We start from the raw sequence: 19,844 nt of genomic DNA, 5'->3' as shown, positions 1-19,844 counted from the left end.
GTCTATACTTTGTACGCTTCCAGTCCAGGGACGCACTCACTCTCGAGGCACCCATGTTGTGTTTACTACGCATATCACATATATGTGAGATTATGTTAAGATGGAATTGCATATAATTATGTTGTGTCAATTCGTGCACTTCATGGCTTGAAGGCGAGTTGAACTCTGGGTCTGCACTACATGCATACGTGGGTATATTTACGGAGATCAATTCTACTCATGGATTTGTGTTCATGATGAGCCGTGATTGCATAAGGTTATATAATATGCATACTTAACGATATTCACGGTAAGTGCGGGATGAATGTGATATCGCTTTCGCTTACATTTTACCGTCAACGTTGCGAGTTTTCTTGCCACTGTCTGAAGTTGGAACTTGGAGTCCAATATTCAAGTTGGTCGAAACGTTGTATAACGTATTGGCACTGCTGACATACATATATTTTAGTAGTATTATAGAGTCGTAGTATTTATGAAATAGACGGGAGACATTTGAGGTCTGGGCATGGCGGCTATGACGGTAATTTTTGATTAATCTTGTGATCAGGAAATCTAATCTGGGGATTGGCAGTGCTTGAGATCGTCGGGTTGCAGATATATTTGCCCAATATATGTAAGTATGGACATGGAATCTACAGCCGGTGGCATTATCTAAAAATGTTCTTGTGAGCACAACATGTGCTGTTTCGAAATGTTTCAGGGTTCAACCGAAAAGTGAGATTATGGGACATTTGGTTCAGTTTAGACTTTTCATATGTACTGATACTTCAAGGTACGTACATGTTTTAGACTTTGACATCGCCTAGCTTTTTGACTACATTTTCGAAAAATCTCATTCCGAGTTTTGAGGCAACTCTCTCATCACCCATCTCATCTTCTCCATCTTCTATCCCTAACTCTTTACCACCAACTATACATCTCTTTACAACCTCTTCCACTATTTCACCCATCTCACCTCCTATTTTCGACAGCATGTCTTCACCCATGAGAATCTCCTGTACATTCTTTGCTCTCTTTGAAGATCGTCCACTGATCTCAGTCATGATCTCGGTTATTGATTTCCAGAAACATAATTCAACTAATACCACACCAAAACTATATATATCGAAGCTTTTTCGGTAGCCTATAAATAATATTAATATCATTGACCATTGTATTTCTGGAAAGACAACTCACTTTCTCTCGGGCCAAATCCAATATTTTGAGTACTTGGGTGTCTATACATATTGTGCTCTTCACCATCTCCTGGTATCTCTGTCGTTTCATCCTTTCTAGCTGGTCGAGCAAAATCAAAGCCACTCAAATATACTTGATCCCAGTTCACAACTTGACGTTTACCATCATTCGATGTAACTGGAAAAAACACTATGTTATGCGATCGAAACCCTTTGTGAAGCCAGTTCACGGAATGTAGATATAATAAGCAATTAGATAAGGCATGAGCTAATTTTATACGATTAGTGATTCGAGGTTTGGGGTAGTTCGGGAATAATTGGATGAGAGAGGTAGGGGAGGTCTCAATTGATTGTGGCTTCCGAAAGACAATTCCAATACGTGCCTCGGGAGGTTCATCTTCTTCGGAGTCGGAAGAGGGAGAAGTGGGCTCGGAGGTAAGATTATCGAAATATCCAAGACAATGAGGAACTCGGAAAGCCTCTGGTTTTGGCTCGTGATGAAGGAGTGCAGCAAGTTTCTGAACGCGGTCTACTATGAGGGGGGAAGGAGAGGTAGCACCCGGACTACAATCATACTCTTTCCATTCAATCCATACTGGTTCTTCAATACCATCGTGGGAGTATGTAGCCTCGCATCTAATGGCATCTCCATCTATCGAATCCTCTTCAGGAGCAAGTTGAATGCTAGACTTAGCAATTTCGAGACTCGTCCTTTCATCGTTTGGTCTTCCCAACGAAAGAGCATTTCCAGTCGCCTCATCCCATGTTAAACTTCCAGTCGTGGGATTAATTGATTCATTAAATGCCTTGAATTTGGCAAGCTGGGACAAGAGCTTTAAGCCCGAATTGTTGTCGTCCGCATAATCATGAGGAATCGATGGTGTGTGATATGTTCGAGCATCCAGCTTGATATTCAGGGCCATGACCAATTGGCATAGAGAAGAAAGATCTTTGTGAAGTTGTAATACACCTCGGTTCGTATCTTGAGTCGTCCGATGGATCTCGGTTTGCAAACGGGTATCAAGGATATCCGTCATATTATCGTTGAGAGTGGAGAAACGTTGAAGAAGAATCTCAAATGCTTCCTTGTCAAAGGCTGTCCACCAAAGACGCCGCGCCCCCTCGGTGATTTGATCCGTGGCATTGGTCTTGAGGGATTTCATAGCTTTCATTATAAATTTCCTTCTCGATTCGGACAATGGTACATGAGCACTGGAGGCATCTTTAGCTGGATCATCGATAGAATTCTCATCTGACACGAAGTCAGGGATAACCTTGAGGTGCTTATTCTTCCTCTGGGCATTCTCGAATTCCTTGAACAAGCATTGGATCTGAACAAGAAGGTCTAGGATGGTGGTTCGATGGACGACAAATGTATTGGATTCGCGAATTTTTTGATCCTTTTGATTGTCAAGGTCTAGCAGACCGGAAGTTTCACTCCATGCAAATAATCTTTGCTGTTCCATCCGCAGTCTCAAATTGTAGTATTTTGACTCTTCAGGGACATTCTTTGCTGTGATAATGAATTGAATCCCTGACAATAATGATATCAATATCCAATAAATTGATTCTAAAGATCAAGGGAATCATGTACCTTGAATGCATCCTGTAAACACTTGACCAGCCAAGGATGCTACACTGAGAGCTATACCTACAGCACTGATTGGGTCCATATTTCAAAAGAAGTGAAATGGTGTGTCGGGATATTTGATTGTGCTACCGAGGTATGCGAGTCAAAACAAATCACGGCACGGGTGGCCTAGAATATGGAACCGATTGAACCAAAAGGGCCGGTCGTCTAATAACGGCAAGTATGGATGAGTTGCGGTGGAAGCCCTCCCATCAAAACACGATGTTGCTGAATTGTCTTCTGCACAGGTATTTGCTGGGCAAAGAAAACCTGGCAAAAGAAAAACTGGGGTAGGGCCGCGGATCCGCAGATGGCGCTCGAATAATTCTTATTGCTTACAATCTTTCTTCGATGTTGTATGTGAAACTGAAGCTTTTCAGAAACTATAGTAAAGGAAATACACAAGCTCAATGAAGAAGAGAAACCCAATGACAAAACGATCGACTAGTGACTGCAACACCGTTGAGTGTAATTCAGATAGACATTATCCCATCGTATCATAAAATGATAAAGATTCATCTACCGACGAGCCAGCCTCATTGTGGCCATGCTCATATACCCTACCCAATCGCTTTTGATATTATTCTCCACAACTATGCAGGCGTCAAAAGGCAGATTTTGCATCACAGCCCTCTCTTGTCTCTCTCCTATGGTGTGCTGAAAAATGGCAGATGGCGGGAAGTTTCCCATGTGAGATAATCTTAACCTTTTATATGCAGATTGAATGCAAGGAAATGCAGAGCTGAGGAAATTTTGTATCAATCGCGGATCATGAAGGGGAAATCCGAATCAATCGATGTAAAAAGAAACAAGGTCACGTGTATGGTGAATTAAACCACTCTCGGGACTCAGCTCCAATGGGATTTCTTTGCTTCTTGTGCTCCAAAGTAAATGAAAGGAGATACGCATTAAATACGCATCAACTACGCATACCTACGCATTAAACAACTGTATGTCAGATAGAAAATCGATTGAACGGATGGACCACTCCGCATGCATTTAATAACAACTTGTTCGCACCAGGAGTGATAGGTCCCCATCGTTATATTGAGGCTGTCCGTCCGTCTTCTCAACATCTTCCAACACAAGTTCACAACATTATTTCATTCTCGTGGCTCCCTCCACCCTTTATAAAGATTTGACTTGGACCCAATTGAACACAAACGACATCGCGGTCAGCATATCATTGACGTGTTTGTACTAAACTTCTCCAACCTTCTTGTACTCAATCTATTCGGGCTCATCGGGGACCTCGCTAGGTACCACATTTACTACGGTAGTCAGCATTTCCTATCCAATATCGTAGTACAAGGATAGAATATCCATCAATCATTCGACGTTTTGTACCAGGGTTGCAGTATTGACTTTCCAATGCAGCAGACCTCTACTTCTGTGCCTCATATGTTTTGGTCGGCGAGCAATTCATCCACATCCACATCAAATCTGACCACTAGAGCTATGGATTCCATTTCTCCCATCCAAACGCCTTCGACGAGTAATGCTTCATCACTATCACCAACTTCCGATCATGTGCCTGAGAAACAAGGCGAAAGACAGTTAGCAGTCGTTCCGGACCATCAAAAGGACCGGATTACAGTCCCGTCAGCATGCGTCGCTTGTCGCTCCAAGCACCTCAAATGCGATGGCTTTAGTCCATGTTCTAGATGCTCTACTAATGAATATGAATGTGTCTACGTGAGAAGTCGTCGAGGCTTTAAGGGTCCAAGACGTAATGGGGCTCAAAACAAGACGGCGGCATCGACGTCAACTCAATCGAACAATTCCAGAGCTTGTCCATTAGTTCGACCAGGGACATCATCTACAACCATCAATACCACCGGTAATTCGGTCAACATTCCCAGTGGATTAGCTACACCTCCCGACAATAGACTACAGACGCTACCGTTCGGTCCGGCAAATCCTCCGTCTTATGTTATTAATAGAGATCAAACGGTTTTAGACGTCAATAAACCTCAATACAACGGATTAGACCTTCGACAAAAATGTATCGAAGCATTTTATTATCATTTTTGGCCCGCACATCCATTCCTTCTCCCCAGAGATAATCTGCTTAGATTGCTCAAGGAGAAAAAACAACTGGAGCATTTAGAAGCTGCTATGAGATATGTGGGGTCATTCTTCATAGATCAAGCACCTACTACGGCACTATGTCTAGAAGCTGAACGAGCAATTTATCGTCCAGATTGTCCCAAGGATGCATTCAAGGTTCAGGCAATGCTTATTCTTTGCATTGGACTTGATGGTTACACATATCAAGAGAAGGCCTTGGAAGTCCTTACTGACGCTCAAGAGTTGGCATTGCAATTGGGAATGAACAAAAGAGATTTTGCTTCTATGCATGGAAATGGCTGGTCTAGTTTGGAAGAGAGTTGGCGTCGTACTTGGTGGGAAATGTTTGTGGTTGATGGGATGATTGCTGGCGTTCACCAAAAGAGTTTCTTTCCCATGAAGGACATACCCGCAGAAGTTGGACTTCCATGTGAAGAGAGCGAATATATTAATGGAGTAAGTTCTCCCTAATTGATAACCGAGAATTTCCCTTCATACCTACCCTTCAAAATTACCATGCTAACAAAAATCAGAATATTCCACCCCCTCATTTCCTTACAGACTTTGACGATGAGGATTTTGAACATCGTGATTACAGCTACTCCTCTTTCACATATCGTATCTCTGCGATCCGAAACTTAGGTCGACTATTGACGGGAAAGATGATCAATCCGCATCCTGACAGTTCCGCCGTCGATCGTCTTGATGCGTATCTTGTAAACTTTCGTTTACATCTACCAGATAACAAGAGACAACTCGTCAGTGGTGATGGCAAGCTTGATGAGATGCTGTTCCAAGCAAATATGATTACAGAAGCGTATGTTTTCCACTTATCTATCTTCCGGCAAACCCTATTAGCCTCTAACCTTTTACCACTTTCCTTTCCACAACTTCGCTTCGGTTCTTCCCACATGAACTAACTCTCATCCTGTTAGCGCGACTATCGTTCTCCACCGTGAGCTCTCGGAATTAGATAGTAGCATCACTACTCCCATAACCTCCTGTGCCCCTCACCACCCTATCATGCCTGGTGCAAACTACAACATCCACGCCTCCAAAACCGTTACTGCCGCCCAATCAATCTCCAAACTCATTACTCTCCCCGTTCCCTTAATCCGCCACACACATTTCTTCACCTGCGTCGTAACTCTTGCCTCTGTAGTCCATCTCTCTTGTTGGTCTGTTCTCTACCCTACTCTCAATGATGACGATTTGAAACAACAATTGAAATTGAATACTGGGGCTCTGAAAACTTTATGGCAAGTCTGGCCTAGTGCCGGAAGAGCATTTGGACAGGTTAAAGGCGTAGCGAGTGAGATTTGGCAGAGGAAAAAGGAGGTTGTTGAGAGAGGGTGGTGGGGTGAGGCTGGTGAGGAGGGCTTTATCAGGAATATGCAAGAGGAACAGGGATATCTGGAGGAATTGCAATTACTTGATGCACCTGTACATCCGGGGTTTTAGATGTTGTCCGTAGGGTTTTTTTACTGCCTTGCAGTTTCTGCTCTATCCCCCTTTTCCTTTTCCTTTTCCGAGGCTTTTCTTCGGAGTGTTTGCTTGGCGAATCTATCATTTTATGGATGGATCTTCCCATAACCTTATATCCTCCTCTGTTCGGGGTTGATTGACTGTCAGTTCCTACTATCTAGTGGGACTTACCCAGATACCTTTTCCTCTTACTTTGCATTTGGTATTTCGACGCGTGGACACAAGGAAAGAAAAGCTCAACCCAATGGAGGATAAAGGACGAGCTGTTGACACAGGGGTATATTGACAAGACGAGATGATATGAGACGAGAAGATTGAGAAGAGATGAAAATAACGGCCTATCTATTTGGATTTGAATTTCGATATTCGTGAATGTGAGAGGAAGGAAAGTTGGAGTTATATATTTTTCCTTCTGTTGTTTCTTTGGCTTGGATATGGAATTGACAATGGGAATCGAAGAGAATGACGAATGGACCGAATTCGATAATAGGGTTGATGATATGAATGGATACTGGATATCATGTTTACTTCTACCCTTGATCTTCTTCTAATCTTGGAATGAATTATCGCTAGGGAGATTTGAGTAATAACTTTACGAGGGAAATAGTATGCTTAAGAATAGGAATCATATTTTATCTAGTATTCATTGATTGCTTGCTTGCTTGCGCACCTCAAGGGTATAACCATATGATATGTAATATCGCAATAGAAATGAATATCGACGACGTCATGCCACCCACCTTTAACCTCTTCGCTCTACTCATCTTGAATTAAATCTTGGAGAAATATCTATTGTCATGTAGTGTATTGTAAACATGCATAACGTAATAGACCAGGAAGGATTTCTGAACAACCCTTCTGTAGTGATCCATGCTAAGACCAGCGGAAAAATGCCTCTAAGCATATACAAATCCAACCAGAACTCCAATCCGAACTCCAGCCAGACTCCAAATGAGGTATACAAAACCCAGTTTCTATGTCTTCCTCACCTAACTCTTCAAAGCTTGTAATCTTCCTCTCATTTGATTCAACATAGCCTCGGCATCCTCGTCTTCCTCTTCCGCAGCAACTTCCTCTTGTACAGGCGCTGCCGGCAAATTTGGCGTCGCTCCCACTTTAGACATTCTATCCTGCAATATCTCTCCAAGTACCTTATCAACCTCTTCCTCCGCCTCTTCATCCTCCTCTTCCAACTGATCAGGCATCATATCCCCAACCATCTCCTCAATAATCCCCGCTTTTACCAATTCCTGACTCAGTTCCCTCATCGTCCCCATCAACTCCGGTAATCGCACCAAACTATTAACATCCTTCATGATACCCACACTCGCCTTAATACTGCCCTCGATCTTCCTCACCGCAAACGCTTCATTAACTTGCATATTCACACTCTGCAATTGCGCTTTCGACGTGACGAGTCTGCGGGAGGTATTTCGGGTGCGGATTAATTCGCGCGCGAAAATTCGAGTTTCTTGGGCGGCTTGTTTGGCTTGAGAGGGATTGCGTTGGGCACGTTTGTTGGCGGCGATGATTAGGTTGCGGGTTTTGTTTTCGACGGCTTTGAGAGCGGCGATGTCTCGGTCGAGTTTGCGGGTGTTTTGGCGGATGAGATTGTTACATTTGCGGACCTGAGGGAGGATTAGATGAGGGGAGATAGATGGATTAGAGAAACATGAGAATGGGTATGCATGGTATTGATATGGTATGGTATGGTATGGTATGGTATGGGGAATATACGCACTTGAACTTGAGGATCGGGTTTGAAGAAGACGGCTCTTATGGATTCCATGATGGGTGTTTTGAATACGATTTACCACCAGAATGGATTGGAGGTTTGTAGCCGTGTTACTGAAGAGAGAAATTGAAGGTTGAAGACGGCTTCTTTGATAATTTGATCGTATTAGATTAAATGGTTCTAATCTGAGTCGAAGGTTCAATTATTGTAGGTACCTACGAGTAGTAATAAGTGTGATAAGTGGAAGAGTGCCGATAAGTGATGGTGATTGATACGATGTAGTTTGATACATGTCCATGGTAGTATACCAGTAGTACAGTATTAGTTTGGGGTTTAGGTCCAAGCTCAATCAGATGTCTGCGGTTAGTGACGTTGCCTTTTCACGCTTTTCTACTTTTCTACAGGAGCCGCAACTACAACGTGGGGTTAAGTTCTCATTAATAATTAAGAAGGAAGAAAAGAAAGAAAAACCCTTCATTTATCTTATTTGATTTAATTATTTACAGACTTCCATTAATAAATTGAACAGAATAGTAAATTAAGACATATATCTTTGCAAAAGGCTATAATAGGAAATTAATTATAATTACATCATGTCTTGTAAATGTACCGTAAATCAAAGAATGCTTATTGTTACTCTCTCCCTACCTACCACTCACTTACCATTCCAATTGTACTTTCCCCAATGTTCTCGCAGGTTCCATACATCTAGCTGGCTCCAGCCTCGTTTGTCTGCACACAGCAAGAAGTAACAAATAGAAAGTCCGCCAATCCTTTCTTTAACCTCCCCTCAATAATTTCTCTCTTCTACAACAACAACAATACCAACTCTGTACAAACCTTTTGCTTGATACCCCAATTCAATTTTCGCATCAACGACATCTTCTAGTTCATTTTTCATACAAAAAGACTTTCAATCACAATGACTGAATCAACACCTGAAGGTAAGCTTTGTTAGCTCTTTTCTTTCTTACGAGTGTTGCGATAAAGAGGTTATCGAGCTTCTCTACTGTCACAACCTAGAACTCAGTTCTTTCTTGTCACTTCAGCTTTTGCTTGGAGTTTGTGCCATTTCAAAGAATCTCAGTCTTCGGTGGTTTATGTGGCTAGCTATGTTTTTGAGGTCAATCTGTTGCATCCCACATTTACTTTTTCAATGAGGGGTACTGCAGGCTGAAGCCTCAAAATTCACAAGCAAGAGCCAGTAACTGCTCAGAGCTATTTACTTGATACCACCCATACACCGAGATATATACACATATGTATACTCGATATCTGAATATCTCACTAATCAATTTCACAAATAGTTCTCTGGGCTCAAAGATCCAACAAGACCGAAGCCGAAAAGAATTTCATCTACTTAACCATCAGCGTTCCAGATGTCAAGGAACCAAAGATCGATCTCAAGTCCCAATCTCTTACATACTCCGGCTACTCCGAGTCTCTCAAGCGTGCATATGCAGTTACCTTGGAATTCTACGAAGAGATCGATGAGAGTGCTTCCAAGTACAATCACACCCAGAAAAACACTCAATTCGTCTTGAGAAAGAAGGAATTGAAGGAGGAGTTCTGGCCTAGATTATTGAAGGATTCCAAGAAGGTTCATTACTTGAAGACCGATTTCGATAAGTGGGTTGATGAGGATGAGCAAGATGAGGCTCCTGAGGAGGATTTGAGCCAGATGGGTGGCATGGGTAAGTTTTTTGCATTCGATTGAACATAAGGCTGGACAATAAACTAACAGATGATTCTTTAGGTGGAATGCCAGGAATGGGAGACATGATGGGAGGAGCCGGTGGAGATTTCGGTGGTATTGATTTCTCGAAACTCGGAGGAGCTGGCATGCCAGGAATGGGTGGAATGGGCGATGATGATGAGGGCGATGATGATGAGGATGACGACGATATGCCAGCACTTGAAGGAGAGGAGGAAGCCTCCGAAGCGCCAGCTGCTAAGATCACCGAGGTCGCTTAGATGATTCCCTTTATGACAAATGACTCTCGACATTCATTTCATTCAACTTCATTTCAACAAAGCAGAGATACTATACTAGGAGTTCTCAGATGATACGAAAGGACTTATATGGATATCTTTTGCTCGATTCATCAGAGTTATTTGGTGAGAGTCAGGGTATACACATAGTGGATTCTTTGGTTCGTTTATGGGATGGAATTTTATCGAATTGCTAAATGGACGCACATTGAAGGAAAGAATGGATGAATATGAAATAAAAGTAACGACTTATCTTTTCTTGATTAAAATTGCGTGTGAAGTGAAGTGAAGTGAAGAGATGATTGTGGATTCGTGACCTTACTCGGAGTGACTACCCAATACTGTAGGTTCCTATGAATCTCTTGTAGACTTGATACTTGTTGTTTATGCAAATCATATATGCATTCATTCCTTTACTATTACATGATAGGTAGTCAATACTAGGTAGGCATTGGATACTTAGTGTTTATTCACTCCGTATTAATAGATAGGAGCTACTTATCTAGTTAACTGTTCTGAGGGGGGATAATAAAAGGGTGAGGAGGGGGGGAGAGAGGGAAGAAGGAGGAGAAGGAGCGTATTAACCTTTGGGGATAGTATGAGGAGATGGGATGGAGAGAGTAGATGCTATGTTATGAGATGAGATGCTATGGATGTTTTAGATGGAAAAATGAGATGGGATATGGGATACGAGATGGGATATGGGATACGAGATGGGAGATGGGAGATGGGAGATGGGAGATGGGAGATGGGAGATGGGAGATGGGAGATGGGAGATGGGAGATGGGAGATGGGAGATGGGAGATGGGAGATGGGAGATGGGAGATGGGAGATGGGAGATGGGAGATGGGGGATGGGAGATGGGAGATGGGAGATAATGATAAATTAATTATAAATATTTTTCTATTCTATCATGATATGGCATGTAAGGTTATATATATTCGGAATGAATAGTAGATAAGATATAATGAATATGGGTAGTACTTATCTAGATACCTATATAAAAATGTGAGTAATATCTAGATGTGGATGTACTACCTACTAGGCAGGTAGGTAGGTAGGTATCTATTATGAAGGTAGACAAGTATCTGGGGTGAGGGAGGGGATGTAAGAATACAAGTGTAAATAGAGTAGATTCAGGAAATACCAGTTGTAATATTTATTTATTATCCAGTTTATTTCTATATACCTATTTTATGTATTTATACTCCTATCGGTACTCTCGTATATTCATCTGATACCTACTGATGCTCGTTTTATATACTCCTGATCATATCATTTACATGCACAGCCGTTAGGTACCTATGTATTAAATGCCAATTCCAGTTTCCAACGCCCTGCATGCACATATTAATGCTGCTCCTTCATCTGTTGTACTTCTGCAATTCTTCTTTCCATGCAATCTCCTACACGGAAAGATTATCTCTTGCAGATATCACCCCACCCACTCTACCTCGACCTCTTTTCCGTATCTCTAACCGTCCAAGTAACCCCCTCGTCCCTCACCCACGCACCCTCCAAATCTTCTCGAGATGATACCGGACTGTCGATTTCCCTATCCTCTCCCCTTGCTTCCTTATTGTATTCCTGTTCTTCCAAGAGCACCTCATAACCCTGCTGCGCGGGTCTCCTATCAAACCAATACTGCAACCTCGTTCCCTCCCAAAGTCTTTGCCAGCCATTTCCCCCACTAACTCCCGTCGCATACGCCCTGTCGATTTTCTGCAAACTGCGGTAGAAAAGCGAAAATGCAAATGCACTATAAGCGAGTCCACCCAAAAGATCAATCCGCCAATGGTGACGCAAATACATTGTCGCAAACCATTGCCATAATACGTAAAAACCGAGTATAAAAGTTCCTTTTCTGGAGTAGCGGCCTACAAAGAAGAAACAGCAGCAGCTGAATGCTCCATGTAGGGAAGGAAATGCGCCGAAAACCAAGGGAGAGGCTTTGAATGCATTGGCGTAGATGTGGGTTCCGAGAACTTTGTCGACGCGCACGAGGCCAGCGGCGGAACCGGGCATACTGTAGTTTCCAGGTGGGAGAGGATAGCCGTATTGGTCGCCATACCAAGGAGCAGCCGAGGGGAAGGATAGATGGGTCATGATTCCTAGACAGTTTTGAATACCAAAGGACCAGGCGAACGTTGATACAACTCCAGGGGGTGCAAATAGCCAAAGCCAAAATGCGGCCAAGAAGGGAGAGATGAAGTGAATAACACCATATGATAGCCAAGCGAAAACATCAAGGGGTTCGGAGAGGTTATGGGAAAGTGCGTAGAGGATATTGAGGAGAAGAGGAGGTAGTCCAGCGATTATCGATATCTTCTTTCGTGTGAGTGTATACATCCAAAGTATTCCAATAACCGAACAGGTGAATTGTGATGCAAGACCGAACATTGAAAACCCAAAAACTCTTCTATCCAATGTTTCGAGGTAGTTAACATCAATTAATGGCCGGATTGAGGAATCGATTCGCCATGCTTGGGGAATCGAATTAGCATGGAAAGGTATCAATTGAGGGTAAATCTGAATTTACCATTTTTGAAAGTAGTTATCCATATGAGAATAAAAGTCATGTTGATTAAAATATGTCTAAGTAAACCAAAAAATGAATGTCTACACACATGTTAGTATTTTTCTCGTCAGATCATACTGAAAAGTAGAGGTTTTCCCAGAATTTGATTCGCCTACCTATTGAGTAGAGTTCTGTATATGTGAAGGAAAAAACGCCCAACGGCGTCAAAGACACCCGCCATGATTACTAGGAAGCAGGTATCAAAAATGAAGATGTATAGAGAATGAAAAGGGAAGATAGGGATTGAAATGAAAATAAAAAAAGAAATGCAATTAAGGAAGTACTTTAGACCGCGGCCCATAGAGCCCTAAGGAAAGTTAGCAAAGACTGGGATATAGTAGCGTTTATGACGTCCACAATTATGTCAAAATATAGATTAGACTGATTCTAAAATAATGCTTAAAGCAAATCAAAGAAATGCATGGCATTGATGGCAATGTTGCCCATTGGATCAATTTCCATAAGATATCAACCCCCTTCAAACCATTCGATGTACCTACATGTTCATTTTCCAAAATTCCCTGTTGTGACTTATTTGGGCTGCGCTTGTGTACATCCGATGAAGTGAGTGGACACCGGGTTTGAATGGACATGCTACCAAAGTAAGTACATACATACTTTATAGGAACTATACCTAGTCCATGGCGATTTCCCAACGTTCTTACATATGATAAGTGGTTACTCGTGTGCCTTGCAACTTGAAAAGGGGGAAAAGAGGACTCAGGACAGAGTACATGTATGTAAAGTGTACGGAGAGTGTACGGACTATGGAATACCGGTATATCAGGTACAGCACATGTTCCACAACACCGATGGAAAAGTCAAATAAAGGAATCAAAGGTTTGTTGCAAGCAACAAGCGTCTCATGTTGAGGAGTCCAAATTCGCCCGTGTTGATGGTGTCGGTGTGTACATCGTATAGGGAAATAATATGAGCGGGAACCCAAGGAGATTGCCAGGCTTCCTCGGCAATCCGGAGCACTGAACATTATCCACTCCATTATTGGATGATTAAGGTAGAGTTGGTTAGGTAATCACATGGTAAAATGGGGGAACTTCTTGTCCTAGAGTTTGTCGGATTAACTCGTGAGTCGCGAACCAAAGCAGGAAGAGATTGTTGAAGAGGAGTGAGTGAACATGTAACTGGATTGGACCGGATACGCGTGTTTATACAACCTTGGACTTGGATCGGGCAATTGACTCGCCTTCAATTCCCAATTCGTCGGTGAATACTACCTTGTCCATTGTGGGAATCCTGGCCATTAGGTATGGTATCCCAAGAATATATACCTTCATCTCGCAGTGCATGCATAGACTGCTGCGGAATTGGAGTAGTTCGTAGGTTTTATCTGTACCTACTACCTAGGTGCTAGGTAGGCATGTCGAATTGAACCAGTACAAGGATCAGATGGATGGCCTGCTCGTCACATATCATGAATTGATATCGGATTCGGACTCGCGTTTTCGTACCAAGTTGTCTCCCGTTTTTGAACTTTGAAGTAGGTATCTACTAAGTTGAAAGTAACGTAGAAGTAGCACTGTCTAGACTCTGTATATCTAGCAACCCGGAATTGGCTCTGTCTGGACTCTCTGTCTGTACCTAGTAGGTAGGTAGTAGGTAGGTAGTAGGCAGGCTGTACTTGTAGGATGTAGCAGATCTTGACCTGAATATAAAGTTTTAAGTACAAAGTAACCTTGTTGTAGCCGAGCCCATATTTAGAAGGTTGTCGCGTGGTCGAGATCTTCTTGCCTTACCTTACCTTATCTAGGTAGGTAATCATCATGAAAAGGCGAGTGAGGTTCGAAACGGAAAAAAGCAAACACAATACCAATCAGAGTAACGACAATAACAATACCTAGGTAACAACAACAATCATTATAAGCCTTTCAAAATCTGGTGACATTTTGGTTGCAGATTCACAGCCTTGTCGTGGCTGACGCCTTCCCGCTTAACCTTGGAATAGCCAGCTAGGTAGGTATACTCGTACAGATAGAGTAATAAAATCTTCACATTCAAATACGGTAACCTCAAAGAACCTGGGAATATATCACGTCGCCACTTCAAAGAAACCCACCAATTGCTACACAACATTCATCACCCTCAATCTCTCTAATCATGGCAACAACACAACCAGGTCAAAGCAAATATGTAACACTCGTATCCTGCGATGGATTCGAGTATGTCGTTTTGAGAGAAGCTGCTTGTACCAGTGTTGCGATTAAGAAGATGTTGGATCCATCCAGTTTGTTTGCCCCTCCTTCAAGAAGTCTAACTTTGTCCATAGTTGGTTATTATTACACTTGAACCAATACTTATCTCATTCATCTACAGGTGGTTGGGAAGAGTCTCAGACAGGAGTCTGCCGTTTCTCAGAGATCAGGTATGCCTAACTTTTTCCTTTTATTATCCAAGTCCACATACCATACGATTCCCCAATTCCTCGATAAACGCAAACACGACAATACTCTGCATCCTTTACATCACCCAGCAAAGAATAAAAAGGCGTCGGTGATGATAGAAGCTATTTCGATACAGACCCTCTATTCCACTTTGGGATTGCCGCGGACTGAATGGTCGTTTCTTACACTTGATCTGAGACCCGCTTTTAAGCCTACTTAAATTTCTGCTAGATTTTTTTCTCTTCAACCTCCATAGCTTTACTTCTTTCCTCATCCATCCACCATCGACCATCTACGAGTAGACCTTAGATGGATGGCATTATATCATTAGCCAACCCTCAATGGCAACATCATCTTGTCTAACATGGCATTGCTATAAAATACTATTCAATATACTAACCACAACTTTGAAATAGTGGTGTCGTCCTTGAGAGAGTCGCCGAATACTTTTACTACAACTACAAGTATCGCAACTCGGAGAATGTGCCAGACATGGAAATTCCCGCAGAGTTGTGCCTTGAGTTGTTGATGGCAGCCGATTACTTGGATAGTTAGTATTCGATTACTCTCGGTCTTGTCGACATTCTTTACTAACCCTTATCCTTTCAGCATAATGCGTCTCCTCTCAAATCGGTCTAATGGCTACGATGGCGTTGGCGAATACTCGGGATGAGAAAATATAGATGTGGGAATATGGAGTCGATAGGAAATGAATTGTTCGACCTACTATCTTTTCATGAATACTTTTAATACGCGTGTCTTTGTGCACCCCATTTGAGCATATGCGGTTTTCCCTAATACACCCTGGGTTCACACGTCTATAGATGATGGCAGATCAAATCTTTACTTCCTCACATAACTCCTACCTCCTCTTCTTCAAAGGAACGTAGGTTTAGATGATGGAAACAAATGCATTCCCACTTGGCTTATTTCATTCGGGTCACCATTTATTTTATTTTCTACTTCTCACTAGGTTGAGGACTGACTGGAGGATGTATAGCTTCTTTCAATCAAAATTAAAAATTCATTACATTCTACCAAAATGCACTTTACACGGCATATCTTTTGACATGTGATCCGATTGATTGACCTCATTTTCTTTCCATGTTGCAATACCTACCTACCTACTAATTAGGGACTATCAAGAAAGTACCTAGGTAGACATCGTTCAACTTCATGTTACATCTGGGAAATCAATCACCCTAGGCAATAATGCTGTCGAGCCGTTTCACTTCATGATTATCCTCACCCACCATCCCTACCATCTGGAAGTTCAGACGAAGTAAATGTCACCACCTCCTTCGCTTCAGATCAAGACACCACGGATGTGTCATTAGGCGAAGTCCTCCGTGTTTCACAAAATTACAGGTAAGAGTAACCGCCTTCTCGTCTGATGTCGCATTGTGTTCATCTCTATAAGTTGAGATGATTTCGGCGGAACTTATACTGTAAGCTTCATCTTTTAATTCATTTTCTGAGCGCTGGTCGACTTCGAATTTGTAGATTTGAATTTCAATTTTCATTTCGTAATTCTTGTTGTTTTGCAAATTTAATTGGGTGCGTATTACATACATTCTACGATATATTACCTTCTACAGTTATGAAGACATCAGCTATTCTACTTCTCGCCATTCTCGGCATGGCATCCGCTTCCGTTCTCAGCACTACGAATGTCGCCACCGTTCTCGCAGGCGTAACAGCTCCATCCTCTCTCACCATACCGGCCGATGCTATGGCAGCTATCACTAAACTTGGCACTGGCGGTGCAAATACCGCTTCATTGACCGCTGCTGAGACTGCTGCTATCAGCGCTTGTACGGATGCTGGCCGAGCGAACAACACAGCTTCAAAGGCCAATCTCAATGATGGAACTGGGAGTGCGGGAGCTATTGCTTTGTAGGTTTAAATTTCGCATCATCCTTCTGGATGGATTGAGGAGGAGTTGTGAAAAAACATGATTTTAACGTCAGTATAGTGTAACGAATAAAGTCACGACTCACGCATGCGAAACTGCAGGTCAACAAATAGCACTGGTTACTTCAGGGACGGCGGCAAGTGATACAGATGTTAATCTGTTGATATCAAATGTGGGAGTTTTGAATGTGAATACCAAGGCTGCAGGAATTACTTCGAAGCGGGCGGTGGCGTTTGCGGGTTGAGGTTTTTATATTTTGCAGGAATTACGACAATAAACATTATTTCCTATCACCAACTTTAAAGATTAAAACAAAAAAAGCATTTTATGAGTGTCATTTACCTATTCCTTCGTGTTACATCTTTAATTTTGAAGATCTTACAATTGGCATCAGTCGTCAGGACTTTTTGCCGAGATCGGGAAACCCCACTTCTCGAGCGCCGGCGGGGTATCAAGAACGTGCCGGCAACTCAAGAAGATAAGATATGTAATTCATTGCTATCGATTAATGACCAAGAACTTCTATTCCTAATGTATCAGATCCTTTTAACTTCTCCTCTTCTTTAATTATTCTCTTTCCTGAAATACTCTTTAGAATCTAAAATAAACAACTACTACTCTTTTGCCTCTTACCACAACAATGGGCGATATTCAACATCTATCAACAGATCAACACTATAAGGAAATAGCCACAATTGCTCAAAAACGTCGAGCTGATGCTTTACCTAAAGAATATCTTCTTCCTGGGGAAGTCTTGGAGAATCTTCCACAAAACGTTACCGATGTTCCAAGATCATCTGGTCATTTCACCCCTAAGGAATTAGAAATTATTGAAACAAGTGCGGAAGATATACTTCAAAAAATTAGAGAGAGGATATGGACATCGGTAGATGTTACCAAGGCGTTTTCTAAAGCTGCTGTTGCTGCGCATCAATTGGTTGGTTATCTCATACCTCCGAAAACAAACAAAGACGCCTACTGACCATGATCACAGACTAATTGTTTAACGGAAATTCTCATTCCCGAAGCGATCAAACGAGCCGAATTTTTGGATGATTATCTCGCCAAAAATGGTGATGTAATAGGTCCGCTCCATGGCCTTCCAATATCTCTCAAAGATTGCTTCATAACACCACCCCATCCATCTTCGATTGGTATGGCATGTTATGCCAATGTTCCCACCAACCCAGAAGATGAAACTGTTTTAGTATCTTTGTTAGCTAAACTTGGAGCCGTTTTTTATGTCAAGACGGCAGTCCCGGTTGCAATGATGATGATGGAGACAATTTCGAATGTATGGGGTGAAACGAATGGTGCATATCATACAGGCACCACTTCGGGAGGAAGTTCAGGAGGTGAAGGTGCACTTTTGGCTATGAGAGGTAGTCCGTTGGGAATCGGAACGGATATTGGAGGGAGCATTCGGATTCCAAGTGCTTTTAATGGTCTTTTTGGATTGAAACCCACGTATGTATACATAATTTCCCTTCAAAACAGACAGAAAATATTGACAATACATCAACAGTTTCGGAAGATTTCCCATCTATGGTACTAAATCGGGTATATCGGGACAAGATTTCATCTACTCAAATAACGGCCCCATGTCTAAATCCCTCTCAACCCTTCAACTATACTGTAAAGCCGTTCTATCCACCTCTCTCTCACCCTGGCTATACGATCCCAAATGTCTCCCGATTCCCTGGCGAGAAAACACCATCCAACCTCCCGGCCGCAAACTCCGCATTGGAATCATCTCCGACAACGATGGGGAAATTAGCGTTCATCCACCCATCGCCCGCGGTTTGGCACTCACAAAAAAAGCCCTCGAAGCAGCCGGCCACGAAGTCTTCGAATGGGAACCTCTAGATCATCCCGAAATGGCAAAAGAAATGAATAATTCCTTCTACACCCTCGGCGGCGCCGCTATCCTCGAACTGACGCGCAAACACGACGAGCCGGTCTTTGAAAGTATGAAAAACTATGAATTTGCCTATGATCAGGGCGAACATGGAACGTTGGGACCTACAAAGTTACGAGAAATGATTACGCGTAGAAATGCTTTTCAAAAAGCATATCTGGATCGATGGACTCGTACAGGAGCGGATGGAAAGGGAGTCATGGATGCGATTGTTATGCCTGCGAGTCCTTGGACGGCCCCCAGACTGGGGGTTACGCAAACGGAGATTTTCTGTGTGAATTATACGGGGGTGTGGAATTTGTTGGATTATCCGGCGTGTACGTTTCCGGTGACGTTTGCGGATAAGGAGGTGGATGGGAAGAGAGGGGGGGAGTGGAGGGGGTTGAATAGGAAAGATGAGTTGTTGCAGAAGGATTATGAGGAGGAGTTTTATCATGGGACGCCCGTGGTGTTGCAGTGTGTGGGGAGGAGGTTGGAGGATGAGAAGGTTTTGGAGATGGTGGGGGTTATTGGGGAGGCGTTGAGGGGGTTTGGAGGTTGAGGGTTGAGGGTCGAGGGTCGAGGGTTGAGGGAAAGGGGAAAGAATGTGGAGGGATAGAGATAGTTAGACGAACAATCTAGATTAATCGAAGAACAAAAATCCGACACCTAAATCAAATCTACAAGATAATTTCCTTACTTTTCCAACCCCATTACCTAAAAACGTCCCAATATCCATACGAAAATTCACTATCTTCATTAAATCCATACCTCATTGAAAAGACGAACATGCAGATAGGTAGGTAGGTAGTGACCGTAGATATCACCAATATGCCGCTCATCTCCTCGTTCCTCGCGAAAAAGATGATCATACATACACTTCACCACCACTTACCTATGTACCTAATTATAATAAAACAGGAAAGCGCACAAGCATGACCCAACAAATTTCTCAAACACTATGTACA

At 42.6% G+C, this 19,844-nt stretch overlaps 8 protein-coding genes across 8 annotated transcripts; 5 read left to right on the top strand and 3 right to left on the bottom strand.

Moving 5' to 3' along the window:
- Positions 1–785: 785 nt before the first annotated feature.
- On the bottom strand, positions 786–2,848 carry EAF02_001619 (uncharacterized protein; the record flags this gene model as incomplete). The annotated part of the gene is made up of 3 exons (XM_038897667.1): positions 786–1,123; positions 1,177–2,709; positions 2,770–2,848. The coding sequence occupies 3 exons, from the start codon at positions 2,846–2,848 to the stop codon at positions 786–788; spliced, it is 1,950 nt and encodes a 649-aa protein (XP_038762642.1).
- Positions 2,849–4,176: 1,328 nt separating this feature from the next.
- On the top strand, positions 4,177–6,336 carry EAF02_001618 (uncharacterized protein; the record flags this gene model as incomplete). The annotated part of the gene is made up of 3 exons (XM_038897666.1): positions 4,177–5,331; positions 5,409–5,692; positions 5,811–6,336. 3 exons carry the CDS (start codon positions 4,177–4,179, stop codon positions 6,334–6,336), a joined length of 1,965 nt encoding a protein of 654 aa, XP_038762641.1.
- Positions 6,337–7,349: 1,013 nt separating this feature from the next.
- On the bottom strand, positions 7,350–8,149 carry EAF02_001617 (uncharacterized protein; the record flags this gene model as incomplete). Its single annotated transcript, XM_038897665.1, has 2 exons — positions 7,350–7,988; positions 8,102–8,149. The coding sequence occupies 2 exons, from the start codon at positions 8,147–8,149 to the stop codon at positions 7,350–7,352; spliced, it is 687 nt and encodes a 228-aa protein (XP_038762640.1).
- An 868-nt stretch (positions 8,150–9,017) lies between these two features.
- On the top strand, positions 9,018–10,069 carry EAF02_001616 (uncharacterized protein; the record flags this gene model as incomplete). Its single annotated transcript, XM_038897664.1, has 3 exons — positions 9,018–9,039; positions 9,403–9,789; positions 9,852–10,069. 3 exons carry the CDS (start codon positions 9,018–9,020, stop codon positions 10,067–10,069), a joined length of 627 nt encoding a protein of 208 aa, XP_038762639.1.
- A 1,467-nt stretch (positions 10,070–11,536) lies between these two features.
- Positions 11,537–12,846, bottom strand: EAF02_001615 (uncharacterized protein; the record flags this gene model as incomplete). The annotated part of the gene is made up of 3 exons (XM_038897663.1): positions 11,537–12,570; positions 12,627–12,706; positions 12,782–12,846. The coding sequence occupies 3 exons, from the start codon at positions 12,844–12,846 to the stop codon at positions 11,537–11,539; spliced, it is 1,179 nt and encodes a 392-aa protein (XP_038762638.1).
- A 1,934-nt stretch (positions 12,847–14,780) lies between these two features.
- Positions 14,781–15,678, top strand: EAF02_001614 (uncharacterized protein; the record flags this gene model as incomplete). Its single annotated transcript, XM_038897662.1, has 4 exons — positions 14,781–14,907; positions 14,997–15,045; positions 15,481–15,614; positions 15,674–15,678. 4 exons carry the CDS (start codon positions 14,781–14,783, stop codon positions 15,676–15,678), a joined length of 315 nt encoding a protein of 104 aa, XP_038762637.1.
- Positions 15,679–16,664: 986 nt separating this feature from the next.
- On the top strand, positions 16,665–17,223 carry EAF02_001613 (uncharacterized protein; the record flags this gene model as incomplete). Its single annotated transcript, XM_038897661.1, has 2 exons — positions 16,665–16,960; positions 17,040–17,223. 2 exons carry the CDS (start codon positions 16,665–16,667, stop codon positions 17,221–17,223), a joined length of 480 nt encoding a protein of 159 aa, XP_038762636.1.
- A 396-nt stretch (positions 17,224–17,619) lies between these two features.
- Positions 17,620–19,438, top strand: EAF02_001612 (uncharacterized protein; the record flags this gene model as incomplete). The annotated part of the gene is made up of 3 exons (XM_038897660.1): positions 17,620–17,916; positions 17,974–18,446; positions 18,505–19,438. 3 exons carry the CDS (start codon positions 17,620–17,622, stop codon positions 19,436–19,438), a joined length of 1,704 nt encoding a protein of 567 aa, XP_038762635.1.
- Positions 19,439–19,844: the final 406 nt, after the last annotated feature.

Source organism: Botrytis sinoallii, assembly GCF_014898435.1.
Source record: "Botrytis sinoallii strain Bc 23 chromosome Unknown BSIN_002, whole genome shotgun sequence".
NCBI lineage: Eukaryota > Fungi > Ascomycota > Leotiomycetes > Helotiales > Sclerotiniaceae > Botrytis > Botrytis sinoallii.
This window is presented reverse-complemented; position numbering and strand designations above follow the sequence as displayed.